Source organism: Ricinus communis, chromosome 1, assembly GCF_019578655.1.
Source record: "Ricinus communis isolate WT05 ecotype wild-type chromosome 1, ASM1957865v1, whole genome shotgun sequence".
Taxonomy (NCBI): Eukaryota; Viridiplantae; Streptophyta; class Magnoliopsida; order Malpighiales; family Euphorbiaceae; genus Ricinus; species Ricinus communis.
The window spans coordinates 4,710,616-4,736,498 of NC_063256.1; the positions used below are offsets into that span (position 1 = coordinate 4,710,616).

The window sequence follows — 25,883 nt, forward strand, 5'->3', positions numbered from 1 at the left end:
AAAGTGATTGGATTGATAGTTGGCAAGGAGCTTGATCCTGGGCACCAATATTATACTAAAAATAATAAAGAATATTACTTAAAAAAAAAAAAAAAAACTAGAATTTACTTCTACAATCTCAATTTCCATAATATATATTGAAGGTTCAAACTGATCATAGTTGTAAAGGCCCACGAGCAATCGACTAGACTCGATACCCGGGGTGGCAAAGGCCTTAGACTCTTTTCTGTTATTAAGCCCAGAAGACCAACTAAATGTCCACAGTTTCCTTCAGAAAATGGGTTCAGGGTTATATTAGTGCTACGTCGGATGTAACATTTAAGTATAATACCATTCAACAGTTCTTTCTTCCTATCATTTTACAGGATCTGTAATGCAGCTTGAAGATCTAACAACATCTTGTTAAACAGTCGCTATAAGAGACCGAGACACTAACAAAAACTTGAGCATCTCGCGTACCACAGAGATGACTGGAAGATTGTAATAGCAACCGACAGGCGTACCAGTTGCATACCTTGATTGAATGAAACTCCTTTCTGCATTCCTAATGTTTTGCCAAAGGATTTGGAATGGAACAGCTTTGTCTTCCCACTCTTCATATAACATAGGCGAAAAGGCCAATTGAAACTCCATTAGCTGATGCTTTTTGCTCTTTATCTGTGTATAAGTCTATTCATAGCTAACACACGACACTTATTAAATCACAAGGGAATTTTTTCCTACCCTTCAAAGAAACAGTAGAGCCTCCTGAGCACATGAAGCCCGAGTATAAGATAAAGATTCCAATTGAATTAATTCAGCAGTCATTGGTATTTACCACCTAAGTATTTGTCCACTTGATCCTAATTTTATCCCCCTTAAGTTTGTAAAGATGATTCCATTTCTAATGTAAGCTGGAAATACACGATGAAGATCTTCATGCTCCCACCTATTACAGTCTTCAATCTTTAGGACATTGATATAACTGATTCAAAAGTCAGAAATCATAAGAGTCATTGCGAAAAAAGGCACACACACAAAATGCAGGAAACAATGAAGTTACTGAGGATGAGCAGTGGAACTACTTCCACATAAATGCTTCTGTTCGGACAAGACGGAGCATCAAACAATCTAAGGGTAAGGGGAATTCCTTAAGATGTAACAAAGTTGTGCAACTAGAGCCATAGTTGGTCTGCTTGTTAATCTTTTACTCCAAATCTCATTATAAAACCTGACAAATGACTTTCCCTGTTCAATGCTTAATTCTCTAAAAACCATCCGAATATTCAAACAAAAGACTCCAGTGGGACAAGTTCAAACATGTCAGAAACCCAAAGTATATGGTTCCATAAACTAGTAACTACTACATTAGCAAGACAGGATAGTCATAGTAGTTATATACAGCATCAATCAGGATCAACAATCATATCCTGAAAAGTTAGCAACGCAGTTCATGATTAAGAGTCTCTATGACAATTAAAGTGATTAAATGTGTGTATTCCTCCATGCAGAAATAAGGCCAGAAATTTGATTTCCAAAAAGAGGTACATTTGCATTTGCATCATCAATTCATGGAAGCTAAAATCTCCCTAGTAGAGAATTGGTTACTTTTATATCTTTCCTGTCTCAAGAACATCAAATAGACCTAAATGGCTGAGAAATTACATTAAAAAAAAACTGAGTAATTTAGTAGATCTTTTGCAGTACAATCAGTGAAAATCAACTCCCCGCATTAAATGAAAGGTTGCAACCTATGGAAACAAACTGTGCTACCAACTTCCAAATGACAGAATCTACCAATTATAAACTGTAAGTTGACTGCTCTTGAGAGGTGTTTGTGATCTGATCTACTGACAGACATCACTTTGAGGAGCTCAAAGACTTCCTAATATTTCGAAGGACACTCCACATGAAAGTGGATATCAAAAAGAGGATAATACCCGTAATAATGGCATACTTCAGTCCAAGGTTGACCAGTAAATTTACCAGGAGTCCAGCCAATACAACACCAAGAAAATTTGCTGATACAGCTGGCCAGAATGGCATATCAAGAATAGAAGCTATGATGGCACCAGTCCATGCTCCAGTTCCAGGGAAAGGAACAGCTACAAAAAGCATCAGCCCAAGCCACTGAAACTCTTCCACGGGGTCAGCTTTCTGTTTGGCATTCTCAAACAGCATGTCAAGGAATCGAGATGCTGACTGGTTCCTTCCAGCAAGAAAAGAGGCAAATCTCTTCAAGTAAAGTATAATGAAAGGCACAGGAACCATATTCCTGCAATTAAAACCCCAAAATTTATTAACCTCGAGCCTGATTCTTATTTCTTGAAGCAATGAGCACGTCGAAACACCCACAATTTGGAACTTGATTTTTAATTAGAGAGCCGTTGTATAAAACAAACTTAATATAAGCATGTACAGCATGAAAGAAAAAGAACAAAACCAAATATCAAACATAATTCCTGCCAGGTTAAATTGGCTTCATTAAATGGTAAACATGCATTTCTTCAAATTGGGTACTTGGCAATTGAGAAAAGCAAAGCATCAATTCTAACAAGCAAAAGAAGACTAACCCGGCAACGGATAAGACTGTTAAAATCAGAGGCTTAAGTTGCATCCAGTAACCAACAGGAATAGCACCGCGAAGCTCAATCACCGGAAGTGTAGCAAGAGCAAACACAACAGCCTCATCAGGCCAGCCTAGACCTCGAAGAGAATTAGCAATCTTTAACCCAAAGCTCGAAGCTTTGATGGAATCAACAGCTGCATTAGCATCCCTAGAAACTGCAAACCAAGCAAGAGAAACAGATGCCCAAAATACGACCCAAAATAGAAACTTAACTGGCTTTTCCTCAAAGGACGGCAATATCTCTTCATCTTCAGCTGAATTAAGAAATCCATGTGAAGAAGAAGCTCTAGTTGTAGTGAAGGGAGCAGCCGATAAAGGATTACAGCTTGGAAAATTAACAGTTTGAAATGACAAGAATGGCTTTGACTTGACAAAAGATTGTTTCTTTTGAGCAATGGATGGATAAAGATTAAGGTTTTTTACATGATTGGGCAAAAATCTGAGATAGGTCTTTCTGAAAGAGGCTGATAGTAGTAATGGTGAAACAATGGCAGCCATTTTGAAATAAAAGAAGATGAAGAGAATTGGACTTTGAAAGCTTCAAAATCCACAGAACACTCTTCTCAGTATAATCAATTTAAGGATTTGGACACAGAAAGCGGACTCTTATAATCTACCTGAAATTTCACATTTTCCAAGTTTTGAATTCAGAAATGGATAGCAGTTGAGCATGGAAACAAATTAGGAAATTTGTAAGGAAAGGAGGAAGACTTTGCCGGCTCATTGCTTTGCAACTTTCTGATTGGGCAGATGTTGCTCCCTAGGGAGACCTTTTGGGGCTAAAGCATTCTTATTTGTATCATTTATCATTATAAAGGATAACAGATAAATCTTCTAGTTAGCAATTTGGATTAAGCTTAAGCGAACTTTGAAATAAACAAGGGGAGGAATTAACGAAGCAAAGGTGTTTTGTTACTTTTTGAGTGCTGGGGAGTGGCATTTTATTTTATATTGGTAATAGTATAAAATAAAGATATTCCATAATCTACTGTTGTATAAAAAGGACTTATGATGACACCAACAGGCTTAATCTCACTATAAATTATTTGAATAAAATTTCAAGTCTAAATAAAAGTAACTCAGTTTTTTTAATTATTATTAATTTTCTTATTTTTTAAAAAATAAAAATTTAAATACAATACAATTTATATAAAATTAAGAACGATTGCATAAGGTACTTAACAGATAAATTTAAATATAAAAAATAGTATATATATATTGGTATAAACTTGTCTAAAATATATATATATATATAGTATGTAAGAGTTCTGGTCTATGCATCTATCACATTTTTGCACTGGATCAGCCATACAATGGGAAGAAAAAGAAAATTTCAATTGATGCTATCTAACTTTTTTTTCTTTTAAACACAAAGTTGGCAAAAGTCTCTAAAATGAACTTGTAATGATGAAATTTACACAAACATGCATTGACCATGTGTACAAATTAATCATACGACTAAATAATTTACTTTTATTATTAAGTTAATAAAATATTCTAAAAATAGTTACTATTAAAAATGAAAATAAAAAATCCAAAATTCAGAAGTCGAGTGCTATAGCAATGCGAAGTGTGCTTTGACTGTCGTGGTAGCGGCTGTGGTCAATCTCAATCTCTATCTTTTTTTCTTTTGAACTGATCTCAGCTCTCGGAGAACAGAAGCAAAGCGCAACCCCCTCCTACCCTTTATCCTTTTCCTTTTTCTGTTTTCTTTCTTTTCTTTTTTCCCACTTCAGTTCACTTTAATATCGCACCAGACAAAACAAAAGCCAAATATGAGTCGTAAGAGAGACAACCCCTACTTCTCGCGCCACGACCGTGTTCCCTTCCCAAAGAGGCGTCGTCCTCTACCTCCTCATCCTCCACCATCCGCCGAAGATGAAATCGACAAGCCCACCCCGAAGCCTCAGTCACCCCCTGCGGTGGTGGTAATGGGGCTGCCAACGAATTGCTCGGTTCTTGACCTGAAATCAAGATTCGAGATCTACGGTGAAATATCTCGCACTCGCATCGATCGTGATGTAGCGCTCATCACCTTCCGTACTAGGGACTCGGCTGAAGCTGCAATTGCTGCTGCACTTGATACTTCCTTTGGTATCACGATTGGTTCCAAAAGGGTACCGACTTTTACTTTCTTACCCTCTACTGCAATCAAATCCTTTTCCTTTTTTTTTTTTTTGCTCTGGATGGTAAAATTGCATTTAGTCTTATGGATCATGCAGTTCCACTTGTTGTTTTAAGATCCAGAAATTGCTTAGGCTTAGCCCTTGAAACTTGAAAGCATCTTAAGCTTAAATGTCAATTTGCCCCCCCCCCCCCCCCCCCCCCCCCCCCTCTGAATTTGCGGACAATGGACAATTAATCCCAAAATCGATATTTTGACCTAATTAGTTCTCAAATTTTGCAATGTGGCTATTTAGGCCCAACTTCGATCACACTGAAGAGAGCTGGCTTGACACTGAACTTGGACCTGCATAGCTACGTTGTAAAAGTTGAGGGCTAATTAGGCCAAAAAGTTTATTTTGGAGCATCTGCAGTTCAACGGGCTATTTTTTTCTTTAAATTTCACCATTTTCTACAACGTGGCTAATTAAGCTCGATTTCAGACATTCAAGAGAGCATGTTTTATACTGAAATTGAACCGATTAACCACATGTAAAAGTTGTTGGCTAATTAGGCAAAAAAGTTGGTTTTGGAGCAAAAAATTCATGAACTTGTAGTTCAGGGGACAAATTGTTATTTAAGCCCCATTTTGGTTTATTCTGGAAGTAAGTTTTGATTTTATTGTTTGTCTTCCAATACTGAAAGGAGGGATTGGTGCAGGTACAAGTGTTATGGGCCACAGATCCGCTTGCTCAATGGAGGGAAGGAGTTGGGGTTGGAGGTAACAAGGAAAGTGGGTCATCCTCTAAACTATTGCGATCTGAGATACCTTTAAGCAGACATGGGAGAGGTAATAAGCTTGCTTCCGCTATTGTAAACCCAAAAAGTAGTAATAGTGATGCTTCTTCTGTGTTAGACGTGCCTTTCAAAGGCAGGGAGATTGTTGCTTATGATGATATCCTCTAGCAAATTGCTTTTCTCATTGTTAAAGGGGTTATGCTCTCTTGTACCATTAGTATGCCTCTGTTTCTAGTGATGGATAGGATCTGAAGTGTGTCTAGAAGTTGCATAGAAGGGTAGCAACTTAGAAGAAATTAGTTAGGAATTTGGATGCTACATTGCTCTTTGGCTTTATAAGGTGTTTTTATATTGGTCCTGACATGTAGCAAGTTCTATTTTAATCTTGATTGATCGTGGCTTTGTATTTTTTTTTTCTCTTTTTGCAATTGTAAGTTTTCTTTAGCGTTAATGTACATGTATCATATCTTCAATAATTAGATAATTGTGGACCAGAAATGATTTGCAGTTTTCCTTCTATATATTGATGGTTGCTTTTTACTTGATTTCTTCAGCAATTAAAGTTTTTTTTTTTTTTTTAAGAACTTTGAGTTGCATGTGCAAATAAAAATAATGGTTGGATTTTCAAGCTAGTGGTTAATCTTAGAAGATGCTTTTTGTATCGGGAGTTCAGGGTTGACTTGGGTGTCTTGTTTGCTAAAGAGTAGTATTAACACAAACAAGGAGAGAGCTTAAAAGGCCATTTTATTTATTTGTATTGCAGTTATTACCCCTACTATTGAATCATTCTCTATTTGCTGTGAAGAAAATAGCCGCTTGTATCACCTCTTTTTTTTGTAGGATGAGATTTCATTACATTCTTGCACCTACATGAAAATTTTTCCATCTTTTAGCAGTTTGGCCATCAATTGCTGGGCTGACATAATTTCTCTGAGTTTATTTGCATGCATGTACTTGTATGCGATGATGGTGTGATTTGCTTTAACATCCAAGGTATGAAATATGACAAATTAGGCAGAGAATTTAGAGCTCTGAATATTTAAAGTCTCTCTCTAGTATAACAAAAAGCACAAGTTGAATGAGAAAATTGGAGAAGAAAACGATCAACTTGCTTTATATTTTCTTGCCTTCTTGTTGGAATGTCCTTCATATTTGGAAAAGCACAGACCTTTGATCGCAGTGGTGAGGACACACAGCCTGATCAAAGGGATTTTACGAATCAAAAATTATTTCATGTACACTTACATTTTAGAACTGACTAATGTTGTGGGACTACTGGATTAAAATCTCACATTTTGCCTGACAACTACACGTGTCAAGTATAATAATAAAAGATCCTGCCTCAAAATGATCACGACCTCTTCATTACTGCCGTGGCTGTTTTATGGACGGTGTGGAAGGCTCCAAATGCTTCAATCTAAGAAAGTCAAGCTTGGACAATCCAGCAGACTCTTGAGAGGGCAGCTGGCTGTTTATAAATCGGAGTTTCTAATCTCTGCTTCTGCGAGTAATGCTACTTTGCACCTTCAGTGACAGGCAGGCATTAGCGATGAACCCGGTCGAGCTCAATGACAGGCCCCGACGCGGCAGTCCACAAAGAACCAAACCAGGGAGCTTTCAATTTTGTTTTGTTGCTCGATCGCACGCTGGAAATATTTGTGATTGTGATGTTTCCAAGGTTCCTAATGTAACTGATGCAGCACTTCTCGAAGCATTGAGCCTTCTGAGCTAAGTTAAGGTGGGACTCCGAGGGGACGCGAAAATTGTTTTTGAAGCTGTAAATGGAGAATATCCTCATAGCTGATATTTTCTGCAAATTTTTCTGATGTCTCTTTTGTCCATGCTTTGGTAGATCCTTTAACAGGGTGGCTGATGTGCTAGCCACAGAGGCCCTTTATTCTGATGCGTTCTGTAATGACCTTCAGGCCCAAATCCAATGGCTGAGGGATCAGCTGACCATGTAATTTTGTTCTTTATGAAATATTCCATCTTTAATTAATAAGATAAGTTATCGCGGTTCATTCTTATTTTAATGAAAATGAAAAAGCCTAATTGTAAAGCAATACCCAGAGGCCAGAAGGCCCAGTAGAGATAAAAAGCGATTTTCAATTTTTAATAATGATAAAACGGCGACCGATTGAATTGCTCGCCGGCTGTGCCAAAAACGCCAAGTTGAAGAAGAAGAAGAAGAAGCAAAGCAGAGAGATTAACGATGCAAGAAGAGAACAAAAAAGTAAAAGTAAAAGAAACAGAAGAAAGAGAGCACGAACAACAAGTATGGAGTTGGGGAGCAGGAACGGATGGGCAGTTAGGCACAGGAAAGCTGGAGGACGAGCATCTTCCTCAACTCCTTCAGTTTCCTTCTCTTAGTGTTAGACCCATCTCCTCTCTTGCTTGTGGCGGCGCTCACGTTATTGCCTTAAATTCTGGTGGTATTATTGAACTATAATTAAGTTTGTAATCCCTCACTGTTCGTTTTTATTAACAAAGAAAATATCACTTCTTGCAGATGGGAAAGTATTGACATGGGGGAGAGGCACATCTGGTCAGCTTGGCCATGGAAATATGCTCAGTAGTGTACATCCACAGCCTGTAACCTTTTTGGATAGTTTTGTTATTACTCATATCTCTGCTGGTTGGAGCCATTCTGGGTTTGTTTCAGGTCTATTATTTCTTCTTCTTCTTCTTTTTTTAATAATCAAAATGTTCAATCTTTTATTGATCTTTTGCTTCTTCTTTTTTTGAAACTTTCCAGATAAAGGGTGTGTTTTTACTTGTGGAGATGGTTCATTTGGTCAGCTTGGGCATGGTGATAATAACTCACATGCTACTCCTGTTCAAGTCTCTTATTTTGCAAATAGGCATGTTCACCAGATAGCATGTGGCATGCGACATTCACTTGTCTTGTTGAAAGGTAAATTTGTACTAAAAAACACACACTTTTCCACTTCTACTCGCAAATTTACTAAACATGGAGGACGCTTAACTTTCCTTTTAAATTTTCTCATCTGTAATGTGATTATTAGATTAGCATGTGATAATGAGTAGAACCAACACGATTCAATGCTGAAATTAGATTTCGGAGGCAAAAGCTTTAAAACAAGGTTGTTGTTTAGTGAAATGAGTTGAATGGAAATGCAAGAAATAATGAAGCCCCTTAATTATGGCATGCATATAACGTGGCCTTTACCACCTTTTCAGTTCATGTTAGCAAGTAAGGTCATTGTGGTGCAGATTCTTCAGGAAACCAAGTTTATGGTTTTGGTTCTGGAAAGCGTGGTCAATTGGGTATCTCCAAAGATAAGATTAAATCCATTAGTCTTCCTCTGGTTACCTGTGGATTTGAAGACATTAAAATCAATAGTATTATTACAAATGGAGATCATAGTGCTGCATTATCTGGTATCTGTCCACAATATCTACTTCTTCACGTTGCAATGGTGGCAGAATGTTTAACATTTTGTCATATGGATTTACAGTTGATGGTCATCTCTACACTTGGGGAAGAGGATTTCCTGGAACTTCTGATGTTTTTACTCCTCGGCATTTGGTTTCATCTTTGCAGTTCATCAAAGTTGCGCTTGGATGGAATCATGCTTTAGCATTGACTGGTAATTTCTTTTTCTTTTGTGTGTGGATGTCTGTGTGTGTTTATTGTGGTAAGTCCTCTCTTTACACTTCATCTTATTGACAACTCTTGTTTAAAGATTTGAGGGGTGGTGCCTGACTTGTTAATATGGGATATCTTTATCAGTTGAGTCTGAAGTCTTTATCCTTGGCGGTGATCGCCATGGAGCACTTGGTGATCTTGAGAAAATAAGTCCAGCAAAGCATCTAACTGGTAATGCATGAATTACAAATCTTGTTTTTCAATATTCAGTTAGCTCAGAAAGGTATCTAGAGGAGACTCTCCTGCATGTTCCTTCTAGCATTTGCCTGCAGTTCTGATTTATGAGTTGGCTGTTTCACATTGCGACAGATCCAACACATGCTATTTTTGATAGAGTCTCTATTCTTGATGGGATGAAAGTTGTGGATATTGCAGCGGGATCTGAGCATTCTGCTTTATTGACAGGCAAGAGTATTTCTCCTTACTATGAAGTTATATCTTCATTTATCCCCTTTATGGGGTCATTACATCATGGTCTGTGTTCATGTTACTGTAATGACAGTGGATGGAACAATAAAGACTTGGGGATGGGGTGAACATGGTCAACTTGGCTTGGGAAGCACAAAAGACCAAACCAACCCTCAATCAGTAAGCCTAGACCATGAAGCTGAGAACCAAGAAATCAACTTGAAAGTTTACTGCGGCAGTGGGTTTACATTTGTTGTGAGGTCACTCTCCACCTCTCAAACCTGACTGGCCTTGCAAGATAGTGAAAAAATGGCTCAAATCCGGTAAAATTAACAGCATTATGGAGATCATTGATAAGATTTTGAAGTGCACCTCTTTCATTACTGCTGTGAAATATACTGGTGGCAAATCAGCTAGATCACAGGCTATCGGAAAAGTTGCAAAGATTGGGGACTATTTTACCTTAGAACTTGTCCATTTTCGAATTCCAGAAGCCAGAGATCCCATTCGCCAGTGCTCCATCAACATGAGTGGAAGAACAGGCAGAGGCTGCAATTGGGAAAACCATATGTCATCCCGTAACTGAACATTTTCGCTGTAATGAGAAGTTGCAAGTGGAAGAGCCGTCTTGAAAATCTTGTTGCTAGACAATGGTACCTGAAAGAATTCAGGACCTAAAATGGATGACCTGAAGCAGGAAACTCCTATGTTTAGAAATCAATTGAAGGAGACGCTATCATTGCAATGATATTTCTATTTCTTCGCAAAGGATATGTGATGAACGATACCTCAATTAAGTTTTCAACTCTCAAGGAACTTTGGTACCATTTGGGTGCGAGTGTGTGCATGCTTATATTACCATTTAACAGAATAAATAAACTCTCCCTGATTATCTCATTTTTGTACCCACAAGACAGTTCTTTGAACTTGCTCCAAAAAATGAATCTGTCAAGATGTAACTAACCGAACACCAAATAATTATTTTTTTTCCCTTTTTTAGTAATTTCCTTTTTGTTTAAACACTTGCGATCGAAACATTGAATCTAAATAATTCATCGAAATGACATCATTGAAAGGTAAGTGCGTACACATTTCACACATGTTGCTGTGATTATTATTATTATTATTATTATATTATTAAGAGAAGGATGAGTGGTTTGATTTTCTTTTTCTTTATAAAATTTTGAATGAACAAATTATAAATTTTCCTTAAAAAAAAAGGTTACTCCAATATAAACACAGAGCGTTACCAGTAGCATTTGCAACGTTGCAATGAGAAACCCCTTTACTAGCTACTCTCTTGTTTCCGTTGTATAAAGCCCAAAAGAAAAGAAAAAAGAAAAGAAAAGAAAAATGATAAGAAGCGCGGTCGCTTTTAGAGGTAATAAAGGCGTAACGGGAACTGTCACTGCCAACGCCGGAGATCTCAAGCTCCGAGCAGTTGTTGATAACGCTGTCTTCGGCGGAAGCTCTTCAACTGTCGACGTCGACGATTTTTATCTTTCCTTGGAGAAACCTGGCTCCTTCATAGTAGACTACGATGTCCCCAATCAGGTCCTTACTAAACTCCATTAACATATTGCTTATATCTTTTCACTTCCAAAGTAACTGAATGAGAAGGTTTTCACCTTTTAGAATTTGTAAGTTAAACTTCTTACCTTTTAGAATTTCTGGGCTGGGTTAAAGTTTTCCTGGTTAAATGTTCTTACCTTTTACAGTTTCTGGGTTGTGTGCAGGATGTGCGGTTTCAGTTTATAAACACTGTAAATGTATTAGAGAAGCAGGTAAATTGGACTTATGCTCATTCAAGAAATGAAAATAGGACCGTTTTGGATGGAACTCTTGTTATTGATCCAGTTAATAAGTTTTCTGCTAGATATGAATTGGGTTCCAAGAATTGTAAGTTGAAGTATAGTTATGTGCATAGAGGAGTTACAGCATTTGAGCCTGGGTATGATTTGGGGAAGAATTCGTGGGATTTGGCTGTTTCTCATAGGATTGACAGTGATGTGATTAGAGTTTCTTATGAGACAGTGAGCAAGTATTTGGGTGTTGAGTGGTCTTGGAAATCTTTGCTAACTAAAGAGGGAGGCCTTAAGGTACACGGTTTTACTCTCTGGTTTACTTCTTTGTTCCTTTTTATTTTTAATTTCTTCGATATGAATAATATATATATTTTTTTTGAAATAGTTGCTGCAACATTCTTTTCTGAAAAGCATTTTGTGGATTGGATTATGAGGTTGAATTGTAGTGTACTTAAGCCTAAATTAACAAGACAATCAAAACTAACCCTGTTAGCCAATTACCGAAATATTTGCAAAAGGTTAACTCTTACCAGGAAAAGTGAAAGTGCTTAGGAGCAATGGCTCTAGAATTTAGATATAGCAAAGTGGCCTAGAAGGGGATGACTGACCTTGTTTTCTTGGAAAGAACACGAGTGCTGATTGATTATAGATACTGGGTTTGATTTATTTGTCTTTGTGTGCGTGCTTATTGTTTATACAGTATTTTGCCTGTTTAAGGATGACTCTGTAATCTGTATGATTAAGAGAATTAGATCTCAAAGCTTCCATGGCACTGGTGAGCTTCCTTAGAATTCAGATATGTCAATTTGGTTAATCAGGTGCCATTTAGACTCTGGAAATTGGCCACTAAGATTGATTTCTCTAACAAAATTACTATGTCATCATGTCTTTGATTTTTTACCATAACACTTGGGACTAGAGTCTAGTCACTGGGGACTAGACAAGCTTGCAAACGCCCAAATAGCTATCCAATATGTGGTTTTGTCTCTGTGGTGTATGCAACTTCTTAACCCTATACTTTTAAGTATCTTACAGATCTAAGGTGCTCAAATGGAAAGAGAATTTGCTTTGTTGTATGCTTCCAGAGTGCTCTCTCTTTCTCTGTCTTCATTTTCTGTCATCTTCCCCAGGGTTTAAGCTATGGAATTTTGCGTTGTTTTACCTTGCATCTATTTCTATTAGTAAATTCTCCTGTAGTGACTATGTATGGTTTTCATTAATCTGATACTGATCATTGAGTTTGGGAAGGCACTTTAATGAAGTCTTTAGGATGCCCAGTCGTAGTCCATTGTGTCAGATGTTCATGGGCTTTTAGCTATATGGTGATGGCTTTAATTGGCAAAGATGGAAAGATTTGTCATTTGATATCGTGATTCTTTTTGTTACATCCTAATTACACCCTGTCTATGACACTCACATGTAGAGGATGAAGTCAGGCATTTGGAGCAATATGTATGAGACAATGAATCAGAAGTATATGGCTATGCATATGAATCATCCGAGTAAGACAAGGATAAGGTGAATTAAGATTTGTACCAATATCAAAATATAAAAATATCAATCTGGGATTGGAAGTAGACACTATATAATTCCCTTAAAGATATAGCACACGCTGACAGTTCTTTTTCAAGTATTAATCAAGTAAGCCGACTTAATGCTATTATCACATCTTTGAAGTTGCTAAGTTCAAGTCAATCTAGCAAGAAAAGATTCATGATTCCTTAGTTCTTATGAAACATCTTTAAATGACTTCAGAAAATATAAGTCTGCTAAGTGACATTCTATATGTTGGTAGTTGAGGCTTATGATATGACACCGCAGGAGGAAATTCGATATTAAATGATATGCTTAAGAGTTGCACTATTTGACATTCAGTAGCATTTTGTGCATGTTGTGACTTTCAGTTATTTTTTGTCTACCAGGTTTTAGCATCTTTTAATTTGGCTGAGGGCCTAGGCATGCCAAAACTATCTGCTGAGAGCTCATGGAATTTTGAGATGTAAATCACCCCCTGTATAATTGACTGAGCTTCTTTTCCATGTATAAAACAATCTAGTTCCTGCTGTTAATTTTTTGCGTTCAATTAGAGGCTCATCTTGCTATATTATGCTCTTATTATTATGCCCGGGAGCTCTGCGTGCAATTCTTTATTCTTTCCTATTTTAGTTTCCTCATCTTCTTATGCTTAAATGTGATTATTGAACTGCATCATTTTTTCCCCATATTCATAATTGCAATTTTTTGAGTGTAAAAAATGTCCTTGCCATATCAAACCGTTGGTTAGATTTTTTCCAAACTATTGCAGAATACTTGGTTGTAATTTTGATGGCTTTTATCAGGTTAGTTACTGTTATTTACTGATACTGCAAAAGCATATGGAGATGCGAACTTACTGGTATCGCCATGTCAGTTTTGATGGAAAACATAATCAATGGTGTGATATGAACAATGACAATTTGGGAAGTACTTAAAAGCTCATGTTGAGATCATGCTTGGCACTGAGTGTAAACTCTATAAAATTTACTTAGGTAGAAGTTCCACAAACATAGCCCATATGAAACCACGTAAGCAAGAGTTCAATAACATCTTCCTGTCAAAACCATCTCAGCTGCACTATTTACGCATCTGGGAGAACCTGCCCTGCTGTTGCAAAGAATCATTCAGCAAGCAGACTGCAACCTTTCATTTTATTTTAAATTTTTTCCAACGCTCAATATAAATTTATGAGAGCTCTCAACACTAGTGGAAGATTACTTTGAATACATTTATATTTCAATAATGAGAATCGAAATGTAAAATACATATCATTGAATAAGAATGTGTTAAAATAAAGGCAATACACAACGTTTTCTACAATCCTAATCCTCTCCAATAAAAGAATCATCTACCACTATCACTATCTGTTTACAAGAGATGAGGGTTAAAAGGAAGGAGAAAATCTTGTTACAGGAGTTTCTCCAATACCTTTGGAGTTAGGATGATATTCTCATGCTCCCCATTTGCATGTCTTATTTATTACGTGATTATGAGTACATTATTCTCATACCTATCGTTGCGAACAATGGGGCGTAGAGGATCAACCTTCCATTCACCATCAACAATAAACTTGATCTGTACCATAACATAAAATGCCATATTTAAGGGAATCTGATAAAAGAATATGTATCACAATGGCATTCGGAGACATGATTATGATTTTACCTCGTATTTTCCTGGATACAATTTCATGCATACAGAAAAAATACCACCGCTTGACTTCTGCATCTTTCTCTACAAATTAAGAATGTTGTAAGTTGTTAACCATAGCCAAGATTGGCAACTGAAAGGAAGAGAAAAAAAAAAGAAGTCTCCGACTAACAATGTTGTATAGAGAAATTTGTAATAGCACCTCATTCCATCACTTGCATATACTAGTAAAACACATGACCTCCATGGTTCTAGTACCATTTTCTTATCTATTAAAAAAGCAGTGACATAGATGAAGAAAAAATTGCAATTAAAATCAACGAAACAAATTTTTTAAAGCTAGTAAATCCTAATTCTCCAAACCCTAGACAAACTTTTTAAGAGTCCCCAAATATTTCTTTTACAGAGAAATAAAGCTGAAATCTCAAGCTACTCAAAAGTAGTTTTATTCTTTTCCAGTAAATGTAAGTTCAGTCTGGTTATGGGATGCATCACTATTAAACCTCAAAATTAGGAACTGTATAGATTGATTTCCCCTTCCCCTCCCCTGCTCTAGAGCAATAATATCCTCCGCTACAACCACACTTTGGGCAATACAGACATTACCCACTCATCACCTAGCCCCAGCCGCAAGATCACAATTTCAAAAACTGCTCTGATCTTTTCCCATTAGTGATCTGTGCAAAAGAATAAACACAAAGATCTGAAGGAAGTGCTATACCAAAGACCAAGAATTACACATTCTCTTATTCAAGTTACAGATCAAGGAGAACTTGTGTGTATGAGTTTGGGCACTTTGAGTAAATCTTTGAGAGAATATGTCATTGGATTAAGGCTTTTCATTGACCTATGTTTGGTAAGAAAAGGAAACAAAGTATCTCTAAAATGGTGTGTTACCTGCACCATTGCTATCCCTACCCAGTTTAGCATTTACTAAATGCGTAACAAGAGATTATTCATAAGACTTAAGAGCCTTAAAGTCTAAATGATAGCAATAAGGGTGCAAGATAATCTTGTTGAGGGCCAAGCAAAAGCACCAACCTAAGAGAAAAGGATTGATGATACCAAATCATAAAAATACATTAAAACCTCTCCATAGTCATACACTTGGGACCAAATAAAATTTATGACTATGAAGAGATTATAACTTACTGGAGGTTTGAGTATTAAAACTTTTCTCTAGACTTCATACTATATAAATAAGATTAATGAGATAAAACAATATTACACTAAATAAAATATAGCATAACATACATTTTTTAAAGTTATATATGTAATATTACTATATAGAGGCATATTTTCTTAAAGCGAGACTTAAAATATATATAATTTATTACGATAGAGAGTTTATTCCTATTTACAACTGTCCCATTTTTTATCACTATGTAGAGATTATTCCTATATAGAATATCACTATAGAGAGATTTTATTGTAGTCCGATTTCAATTATGACACAAGTTAGACTAATCATTTTTTTTTTCAAGCAAATTAAAGTCATGCAATCCCCCTAAAATCCTAGAAGCCCAAGGGAGGTAGGACTCTGAAAAATGTCAGCTGCACATTATTTTACTACTGCAAAACCTCGGGCAACGCCTCTTATCATGTTGCTTATTCAAAACACTTATTATCATTAAATAAAATACTAACTTATTTAGAGTGATCAAACCTTGGTGTTCCATCCATCAAAAGATCCAGCTAAGAGCACCTCTGATGCTGAACTAGTCCAAACTATGCAGGCAGTACGAAGAAGTTGTAAAGCTCTCTGAGCATCATCAACCCTTTTCTGTTTCTCCTCCACTATCTTTTGTGATTCACTGTTGAAGTGCAGAATACAGACATGAAATTATATATGGTAACACAAGTTTTGGAGCATGGTTTTAAATAACAATGCATCACCCTTTAAGTAATGGGATTTTGTCCTACTGATAAGTTATAAGGCATTTCGAATCAACTTAAGCTCCGTTTGTTTATGGAAAATATTCTACTGCAAAATATTTTCCCTTATTTCTCAATGTTTGGGACACCAAGGGAAAATAAGTCAAAGGAAAATCACTTCAAAACAAAGGAAAATAACTTCCCGTTTTGAGAAAGGGAAGTTATTTTCCAACACCTAAAAACATGTCTACTAGATTTCCAATACTAATTAAATACAAAGACATTTGAAAAAAAATCAACATTACAAATTCTTTTAAATACAATCTCTTCTTTTGCTTCTCTCTTCAGTACCATTTATAGGCTCAACAACAAACCAAGTCCAATACATATGAATGTGATAGCATATACTATTACTTCAGAAAAAATAAATCTGAACTTAAATATTGAAAAAGATTTTTCAAGCAGCTCTTAATATTACAACCAAACGCCGGAAAATATTATCCAGAGAAAAGGTTTTCCAAAGAGAATTATTTTCTGCAAAACAAATGGAGCATTAGTTTGCTTTTGTTTTCCAAACTCTTATCTACTTTTCTTATCCCCATCTGGCCTTTTTAGCTTCTCAAATTTGAAGGGACTCTTGACCAAAAATTCTTTAGCCAAATTTTTTTTAAAAGTATCATTTGAATGGGAATTATTCTGAAAAAGGATTCACAGTAACAATGGCCGATTCGGTTTGATACGGTTGAACCTTTTTCTATACCAATATGGTTCACGATACTGTTATTTAAAACCTTGAGTTGAATAGATGTTGTGTTAGATTAATAAAACCGTGCATACATTATTGCGAGTGCCATTTTCCCTTCTAATACTGCTAACTTTGCTCGTATTGACCGTAGCCTATCCTGTGCTTTCATGATCTCAGTTTCTTGGAACTCCCAAGCATCAGAGAGCTTTGCTAAATCATCAGAAGAGCCAACCTGAACCTAGAGAAGAATAAGAGCAGTGTTAGAAAGTGTCAATATATGGTTAGATGTTGATACTGAGCTCAAAATAAACTACATGGAATCCAAAAAATTAAGTAGACGAAACTGAGCTAGGGCATAGGCAACTATTCCTTTATTCTCAACACATATTGTGGATTACATTCTGAAATCATGGCCAAAGTTGATGCAAGAAATTTCATCATATTCTTTGAATTTTAAATTTGACCAAAAAAAATGACAAAGAAACAAAGAAACTTGGCAGTTCATATTTGGACATGTCAATGGACAAGGAAGAAAAGGAGAGATTGAGGTAATTAAAAGAAGAACAGTGATGCTGGTCTACAAACTCAAACTCTTTTCTTAGTCCCTTTGTCCTAGAAAGCATGGGCAAAGATTTGTACAGCTGATGGATTGAGAGACAGTAAAAATTTGAAAATTTTCTCTGTTATTTATATCAGCTTATATTGACTAGTAAAAAAATTAAATTACAACAGATAGAAATTGGGGCAAAGCATGTTGCTATCGACCATACTCCAATATTTTTTCATGTAAGCTTAAGGCCGAAAAATTTCAGTTTGTTTCGTAAAAAAGAATTATAAGATGTCATCACAGGATATTAATATAAAAATATTCATGCAGATAAAGGGAAGAGAGATCAGGTACCCACTCGCTGGGATGCATTCTTGCCACTGTTAGATTTTAAAGTGCTAAGTACAGAGGAAAGTTCTGATTCCAACTGCTGAAGGCGACTTCGAATATCATTGAACTTAACCCTTTCACTACAACAGTTTCCTTTCCGTCCATTTGAAGATGCAGTAGCACCCTCACTTTTCTGTAGTATTTCATCTCCTAAAGCATCCATTTCACCTCCTGTTCTAGTTCCGTGACAGATGAATTCATCAGCTGTAAAGTGTACATATAAAATAGATTCAATTTATTCACGATCTAGAGAACGAGGCCAGCAGAAACCAAAAAATAAAATACCTTCAAACTCCATTTCTGAAAGCCCAGCCCTCTTAGTGCTCCACATTCTCCATGCATCTGGTTTAAGCGAATGTCTGAAACCATCAATATGTGATTGAGATCTGCTGTTACCAAGCTTGTCCTCTGGATCACTGAGTTTGTCATTGTCGGGGCTTGATGATGCAGGTGTACTGTTTCTTTCTAGGCCAGCAAGTGTCTTTTACATTGTAACAAACAGCAACAATTAGGTTTATAACGAATAGCCAACTAATTCTCAATCAAAATTAAATGATTATTGCACTCGCTGTAGTACCCTTTCCTCCTGGAAGAATAACAAGTTAACTTATAATGAACCTATATATCTTGACCGGACGCTCTGAACTTGGTCAGCAAACTAAATCGAAGAACAAACTAAATAGAAAATTTGTAAGAACCAAAGTAAAGTAAGCTGGTAGCCTTCTTCATTTCCAATTTGGATGACTGCAGGGTAACAGACTCTTGGATCACTTTTTAATCTCTGATATAAAAATTTTGGTAGGCAATTATATGCCTAGAATAAGCTCCTGTCCGTGCTTATTTCTATATCTAAGAACTCAAATTCCAGTTCCTTAATAACTATTCAAGAAAATATAATATCATATGTGGGTGTTGATTGCTCCTCATATGCAATATTCATCTTTTCATCGACTAGTTCACAAATGTACCAATTAGAAATGATGAAATTGAGACGGTACATGAAACATACCATATTCCTTGAGCTTTTAGCCAACAAGCCATGTGCAAAATCTTTAACTTGTACATGAGTGCTTCCTCCTGTCTCACTCAATCCAAACCCAAAATTCATGTTCCTTTCTTTCTCTAGTCGACTCAGTATACCTTCAATCCCAGAATCATCCTCAGCTTCTGTTTCTCTGAGTGCAAAAGAATGCACAAGATATATTAATCTAAAATGAAAATTTGGACTTTATAGGAGCTTGACAGGAGAATAGGATTGAATTCACCAATTTTTCTTTCTTTCTTCTAATTCTATAAATGGCTAATTATCTTACACTATGAAAGAGGGTTTCTTCTATTTTTCTTTTCAACTGCCATGAAAGAGGTAGAAGAATAGGATAGGTATGAAAAAATATGAGAAAAAGAAATTGTCCAAGCATCAGTGTTTTGCAATTGGTCAAATCCCAACCAAGAGAAAAATGACAAAATTACAACGTTTCAACTTCTTGTCACATTTCAGCTGGGCATCATTACGGCGGTGTAGCAACTCATGATACTTTTTATTGCTTTTTTTTTTTTTTTTTTTTTTTGTTGAGAGAACAGATAGAATTGCCATTTATCCATAAAATCATGATGTAGCCCAAGTAAAAAAAACAGTAACAAGCAAACAAAAAAATAAACTTCAGATTTTCCTAGGCAGCATAATTACTCTACACTAAGTACCAGAATAAGAATCTTTTTCACTTTTCCCTTCAGGTTCAAGGCTCTTTATCACTCAACATAAACCAAAAAACATGCAACTCGTTATCCACCAAATCTTATCGTCAACAAAATTGAAATGGGTTAAGCCAACTAAAAATTAGAAGCCTCACAGTGATCTACCAGACCAGGAAGCAGCTGGAGCATATGAACCACCGTTATAGGAAGAAACTTCATGACTCCGTTCTTGATTGTTCCCTAAAACCATTTCCTGACTCACTTCGTTCTTGAATCCTTTATCTCTTTTCAAATCCGAAGGCAAATCATCAGTACAAAATACCTCATCTTCCTCATTTGCATTATCATCATTCAAGTCCCAACCAGAAGTAAGCCAGCCTCCTTGCTTCAGAATAGCCTCAACAAGGTCCATCCTTCCAGCATCAACTAAATCTTTCTTGCATGGAAAGGCCTCAGGTTTTTCAGAATCCTTCATAAACTCCAAAATCTCAGCTTCCAGTGCAAAATCACTTTCAGCTTCCCAATCCTTTTTACACTTCCTAACAAACCCACTACAATTACTCCAACAAAAATCCTTTTTCAATTCAAGAAATAAAGAACCACTTTCTTTAACATCAACAAAGCGCAAAGACATAAGCTTTTGTTTCTTGTTTCTTGAATTACCTTCAAAAATATTAAAGGGTATAAAGGAATGGTTTAGAAGGCGGTTCAATTCAGAGAAATTTTTAGGCGAAACAAAGAAATGGGTTGGGACCTTAGTAAGCGAAAGCATGGTTCAGGCATTTCGTCGAGCACCTTGAACCCAAAATAACTAAGAGAAATGTTATTAACAGGAAGGCGCGCAAAGCTAAAACACAAGTTAAACTGTAATTGGCTTAAAAGAAAAGTTAGCTAAAAGAGAGAGCTATCACCATTCAGTTCACCGAGCATGAAGCAACGAACAACGCCAATGCAAAAGCGCAACGCTCATTAATTGGCCTAAGGCCTTGTCTTAGTCCTCGTTTATTACCGGGCAATAAAGTAAAACTTGAAAGGAAAGATAGAAAGTGACTTACTTTAATGTCTATTTCTTGTTTTTAAGTCATTACTTCCGGTTAGGGTTTGTTTGGATGAATCAAAACTCCTGATTTTTTGTATCAAAAATGTATAAAATCTTGTAGAATGGTTGGATTAAAAGGGCAGAGAGAGAGAGAGAGGGGAGGGGGGGGAGAGGATGAGGTGCACGTGGCATTCTGATGATGCCAAAGATTCAGTACTAGCCAGTAGTTTTGATTTTGCTTGTCCTGAGAGAATGAGACATCTGAGTCACCTGACTTGTGACTGATGCTTTCATAATTTTATTTATAATTATGATAATCTTGTAAAATATTTATTTATTTATTTAAGAGTTGATTGATTCCAGATTTTGATAGAGTCAAAGGCCATAAATGTAGTTTTGTTTTTATCCATGCTGTTGCTTCAAAGGTGGTCTCCTTGCCACTGGAGTAGAGTGTGTCACTACGAAGAAGAAGAAGAAGAAGAAGAAGAAGAATTTAAAAAAAATTGCTATTTTCAATTTCATCTCACATTTTCAATAATGCTAAGGTTCATGTAAAGGAAGGAATTAAGGTGCTTACTTGGTGTAATATAGACTTGTGTTTATGGGTTTAGCTTTGAGCAAAGAATTTGTGCTCATAAGTACATTTTCCTTTTTGTTTTTGTACTTTGGATGCTAAATTTTTATCAAATTTGCTTTGAAATTGATCAATTGGATTATTCTGGTCACCCTATCATAACCACAGATACATATTTCAGTCTAATTAATAAGCACTCCCCTCCAAAAAGAAAAAATAAAATTTTAATATATTAATTTAATTAATTAAACAATTAAATAAATATTAATAATATTTTAATATTTAATAATAAAAGATCCGGATCTAATCGATATAATCATTTCCATGATTATTATCTCAATAAAAATAAATAAGTAATTATATAAATAACATCTTTGTATAATTTAAAAAACAAGTAGCAAGTCTAAGACAATAAAAAAATACGTATTTTTTTATAAAATTAAACAAAAGAATTCATGGTGCATATTTTGAATTTGTTTTCTGGTAAAATATTTATGTTTTTCTTAAATTTCTTTTTATATAATTTTTTTCTAAAGTATCATAAGATAAAAAGATATAAGATACAAAAATATCTTTTATGTATCTTTTTTCTGATACCAAAATATATAAAAAGATATTAAAATATATAATTTTATATTATTGTGGCTTTATATCTTTTTTATTTTTCAGAATCTCATCAAAAAAATATTAAAAATACACCCATAAAATACTAAAAAAATATTATTTTAAATTTACACTAGTGTGAATTTTATTTTTATTTTAGTTCATTTTACTTTTTCATAATTTTATAAAAAAAACACTAAAAAGATACCTATAATTTTTTATTGTAACTTGTATTATTATAATTTACTTTTTTTGAATCTCATCCGAAAAATATAATATAAATATACCTATAAGATACCAATAAGATATAATATTAATTTATATTACTGTGAAAATCAAAATAAGGTACATTTATTGTTTAAATTTATAAATTAAATAATATTATATATTTTTATAGCATTTAATGTGTTTTGATGGCATGGAGATGTATGTTTTAAAAAATATACTATAATATATAAAAATTATACGAAATGAAAATTAAAATATATAAAATAAAATATAAAAATATTATTTAACCATAATAAAAATATATTAAAATAAATATAATATTTAAAGAATATTATAATACAGTTAAAAAATTATATAAATAAAAAATTTAAAAAATGTTAAAAAAAATTTGAGAAAATAATTGTAAAAATAAAATTTTGAACCCGCTTTCCCGTAGATTTGTAAATTTCCCTTTATGCGGCCCAATTGTTCTTGAGCACCTACTTTTGGTAATTTTTAATTTATAAATTCTGATTATTCCCGTTCTTTTAACTTTTCTTTTTCTCTTTGAGAAATCTGTTATTTTTAGTTGCTTTCTGAATAAACTATACTTAAATTTCAAAAAGTAAAAATGGCAAAAACCAAGTGTCAAAAATGCGCCCAAGTCTGAAGAACAAGTATAGCAAAGATGAAAATAGGTTTCCTCTATTGGGCTTGTTGAAAAGATGCTCTTAACACCAAACTTTGCTGAGAGCGAGTCCAATTCCTTATCCTTTGTCTGGGCTTCTTGGGCCCTTTTTGAATGTAAAACCCAGAAGAAGAAATTATAATTTGCTTACTGATGAGTAGAAAGCAATTGAAAGAAATGTAAAGTGAGTAGAATATAATAATTTGAAATTGGAAGGAAGTTAGTGCATGGCTTGGGGGATCTATCTTCTTGTTCTTTTGGTTGATTTCTAGTAGTATTAAAGAATATCTCTCTTTCTAGTGACAAGGATTTTGACCAATATACAGTGGCAAGATTGAGACAGAAACTATAATCTTAGTAGTCACCAATCAAACAGATTGGCCAAGAAATTTGGAGCATTTTGTTTTGGCCCTATAAATATGCAGTTTGTCACAGGCTATTAGTCATATGATTAGCAGAAAAAACTAAATAAAATAAAAGATTTATGCCCATTTAATGGATGTCTTATGCAAATTAATCTTTCATCGTTTGTTGTTTTCTCGTCTTAATCTATTTAGAGGGATTTATCGCCAAGTGGTTCTAACTAAAATTAAGGATTCGCCATTGAGATGTTTTTGTTGTGTTTGGAATATAGTGCAATGAGAAATCCCGATATCAATGCTCACTGGTTTTCCTCATATACTTATCATGAATAAAATAATTTCCATGCGTATTATCTGGACAAATAGGGCTGCCCCCTGTGGATGGGATTGATATCAAACTAATGAGTAAGCTTTATGTTTTTAATTTAATAATTAATTTTCATTTTGAAGCCTAACAGTACTTGTAATAGCAGATCAAGTCATTTAGATCTATTAAACAGAAACAGCCGATAGTTTTTAATTATGTCCACATGACTTCTTCTTCTTCTTCTTGCTTTTATTTTTCGTTAATCGGAAAGATGGTATTCATTTACTAATTTTGATTTAAATACAGTGAAAGCAATCTTGTTCGTTAATTTCTCATGTACGTGTGTAGAGTTAGATCTTCCTCCCAATGCTGAATTTGTTACAGACCAAAAGAAAGAAAGAAAAAGAAAACACAGTTCAAATTCAAAACATGTTAGAGAAGAAAAAGGAAAGCTAATTAATTCACTAAATAATTCAGTTAATTTACCATTAATCTCTTGGCAGAAATAAGAAAAGATGGCTTTACAGTTTGTTCGTCCCGTGCTCCTCCCGGAGAAGGGCTCACTCATTAGGAATGGAATGACTGACCCCACAAAAGTAGGTAAGCTTTTGGGGGGTCATTCTGCCACTCCCAAAAATGGGCTCCTCTCCTTCCACTTTCTACTGTGCTCTACTTTTTCATGCTCTTTCCCTGAAGATCACCTCATTAAATTAGACCCAATGCTTGTTCCTTCTAAATTATGCACTTCAATTTAAAAGATAGAAAGAGGAGAGAGACACGTCCATGAAAGCCCGTTCAAGGAGGATTGTCGAGATTATCCATGTTAGTCTTTCACGTAACAACAGATTTTGCTGCTTCTAGACGGGATTAAAATAGATATTCGGGCTTGAATTGTTTTTGGAGAATAATATGGATAGGATTATGACATTACAAATATTTGTTAATGTAAGTATTTCTTTTTTTATTCATTAGAAAGCAACATACTACGAACTACACAACAGGTGTAGTTATTTTCTTACACTCGCCATAAAAGCCACTTAATATGGAGGAAAGATCTCGTATTCACTCCCAATTGAACTAGATCTCAAGTGTATTAATATAAATAATTTACTCTCCACTACTTTAGAAATAAATTATAATTATATAATTAAATGATATTTAATAAATAATAATATCAATAAAATATGTTTAATGATAAAGAAGTTGTACTCCGTTTAAATTGATAATTAGTCAAGCATTTTTTATTTCTTTTTCATTTTTTTAAATTCTTTTCGTCCGATATTTATATAATCGAATTCACTGAAAGATAAAAGAATAAATTCTAAGAGAAAATGTCTTTAATAGCTAATATTTAAATGATATTAGAGGTGTTTCTTCATTTATTTTTTAAGCAAATTTCTAATTTAGCTATAATTTGAATGTAAATATATGATTTTAAGATAAATAATCAAAACTTTATTAATAACAGGTTAATCTTTTCCCCTAAAAGGGAAAAAGGAAAACACAATGGTTGCTCTTTCCACCAAAAGGTCAAAGAAATACCTTAAACATAAACATAGGCAGTAGGCTTTAAAAGTTGATAAAAATAGACTTTAAAAAGCTTCAAACCTGCCATGTGGACTGCTGATATCTTACTGACTAATAGACATGCAATACAAAAAACCTAATTAATATTTTTGCCAATTTAGCGGATGTCTTACGCGAATCAATTTCTTCTTTCTCTTAAATAATTATTGTCGTTTGGCTATGCATGTAAATGATTTATACAATGAGGTGTTGTTGGAATACAGTGGAAAGAGTAATCCAATTTTATTTTTACTTGCTGCTTTTTGTTTATATCATTAATTAGAACTAAAAAGGTAGTGTCTATTTGTTGTCTCCCCATTATTGATTAGGGTTCTTATGATTAAGTTATAAATAGCATCATCCCGCATTTTTTTTTTTTATTATTGATCATGCAATGCGATGCCTGCCTTGTTTGACGTCAATGGATACCTGCTGTTGTTGCGTCCTTATTATACACATGCATCGCAAATTCCTTCCGGAACCCATTATAGTTTTTCCAAGGATATGCCGAAGCTATCTGTCCTGCCTTACATGTTACCCTTGTAAAATATTTTATTTATCTTTTAACATTAGGTACTTCTTCAAGTCTTGAGTGAAAGGCAATATGCTTAGTTCATTAGTCATTTCCAAAAATCAGATTTTTCTTTTGGGGAAAAAAAAGAAGACATTACTTTTGCATTTGCTTAATAGTTTGTTGGTTTCTCTTT

The 25,883-nt window shown here is 34.7% G+C and overlaps 5 protein-coding genes across 10 annotated transcripts; 3 read left to right on the plus strand and 2 right to left on the minus strand.

Moving 5' to 3' along the window:
* Window positions 1-1,485: 1,485 nt before the first annotated feature.
* Window positions 1,486-3,487, minus strand: LOC8287027. Its single transcript, XM_015719780.3, has 2 exons — window positions 2,553-3,487; window positions 1,486-2,254 (listed from the first exon to the last, which is right to left on the minus strand). Exons 1-2 carry the CDS (start codon window positions 3,104-3,106, stop codon window positions 1,840-1,842), a joined length of 969 nt encoding a protein of 322 aa, XP_015575266.1. The 5' UTR covers window positions 3,107-3,487; the 3' UTR covers window positions 1,486-1,839.
* Window positions 3,488-4,158: 671 nt separating this feature from the next.
* On the plus strand, window positions 4,159-6,049 carry LOC8287028 (uncharacterized protein At1g27050). Its single transcript, XM_002520103.4, has 2 exons — window positions 4,159-4,725; window positions 5,432-6,049. Exons 1-2 carry the CDS (start codon window positions 4,384-4,386, stop codon window positions 5,675-5,677), a joined length of 588 nt encoding a protein of 195 aa, XP_002520149.2. The 5' UTR covers window positions 4,159-4,383; the 3' UTR covers window positions 5,678-6,049.
* On the plus strand, window positions 5,432-10,414 carry LOC8287030 (ultraviolet-B receptor UVR8). 2 transcript variants are annotated; one of them, XM_015719795.3, is made up of 9 exons: window positions 5,432-5,561; window positions 6,830-7,938; window positions 8,019-8,171; window positions 8,265-8,423; window positions 8,744-8,911; window positions 8,989-9,120; window positions 9,264-9,350; window positions 9,489-9,584; window positions 9,682-10,414. In XM_015719795.3, the coding sequence occupies exons 2-9, from the start codon at window positions 7,722-7,724 to the stop codon at window positions 9,870-9,872; spliced, it is 1,203 nt and encodes a 400-aa protein (XP_015575281.1). In that variant the 5' UTR covers window positions 5,432-5,561; window positions 6,830-7,721; the 3' UTR covers window positions 9,873-10,414. The 2 variants fall into 2 exon arrangements, with proteins under 2 accessions (XP_015575281.1, XP_048235266.1); XM_048379309.1 differs by having other exon boundaries at window positions 5,433-5,561; window positions 7,040-7,938.
* A 377-nt stretch (window positions 10,415-10,791) lies between these two features.
* On the plus strand, window positions 10,792-13,522 carry LOC8287032 (outer envelope pore protein 24A, chloroplastic). Of its 2 annotated transcripts, XM_025157528.2 has the most exons (4): window positions 10,792-11,141; window positions 11,324-11,686; window positions 12,816-12,910; window positions 13,315-13,522. In XM_025157528.2, the coding sequence occupies exons 1-4, from the start codon at window positions 10,941-10,943 to the stop codon at window positions 13,319-13,321; spliced, it is 666 nt and encodes a 221-aa protein (XP_025013296.2). In that variant the 5' UTR covers window positions 10,792-10,940; the 3' UTR covers window positions 13,322-13,522. The 2 variants fall into 2 exon arrangements, with proteins under 2 accessions (XP_025013296.2, XP_015575258.2); XM_015719772.3 differs by lacking the exon at window positions 12,816-12,910.
* A 615-nt stretch (window positions 13,523-14,137) lies between these two features.
* Window positions 14,138-21,219, minus strand: LOC8287033 (protein PTST homolog 2, chloroplastic). 4 transcript variants are annotated; one of them, XM_048379296.1, is made up of 8 exons: window positions 19,986-21,219; window positions 19,145-19,310; window positions 18,421-18,616; window positions 18,104-18,339; window positions 17,291-17,430; window positions 16,245-16,392; window positions 14,594-14,662; window positions 14,138-14,503 (listed from the first exon to the last, which is right to left on the minus strand). In XM_048379296.1, the coding sequence occupies exons 1-8, from the start codon at window positions 20,600-20,602 to the stop codon at window positions 14,408-14,410; spliced, it is 1,668 nt and encodes a 555-aa protein (XP_048235253.1). In that variant the 5' UTR covers window positions 20,603-21,219; the 3' UTR covers window positions 14,138-14,407. The 4 variants fall into 4 exon arrangements, 3 of the variants coding, with proteins under 3 accessions (XP_048235253.1, XP_015575278.1, XP_002520154.1); XM_015719792.3 differs by having other exon boundaries at window positions 17,291-17,436; window positions 19,986-21,209; XM_002520108.4 differs by having other exon boundaries at window positions 17,291-17,436; window positions 18,104-18,306; window positions 19,986-21,207.
* Between the last annotated feature and the right edge of the window lie 4,664 nt (window positions 21,220-25,883).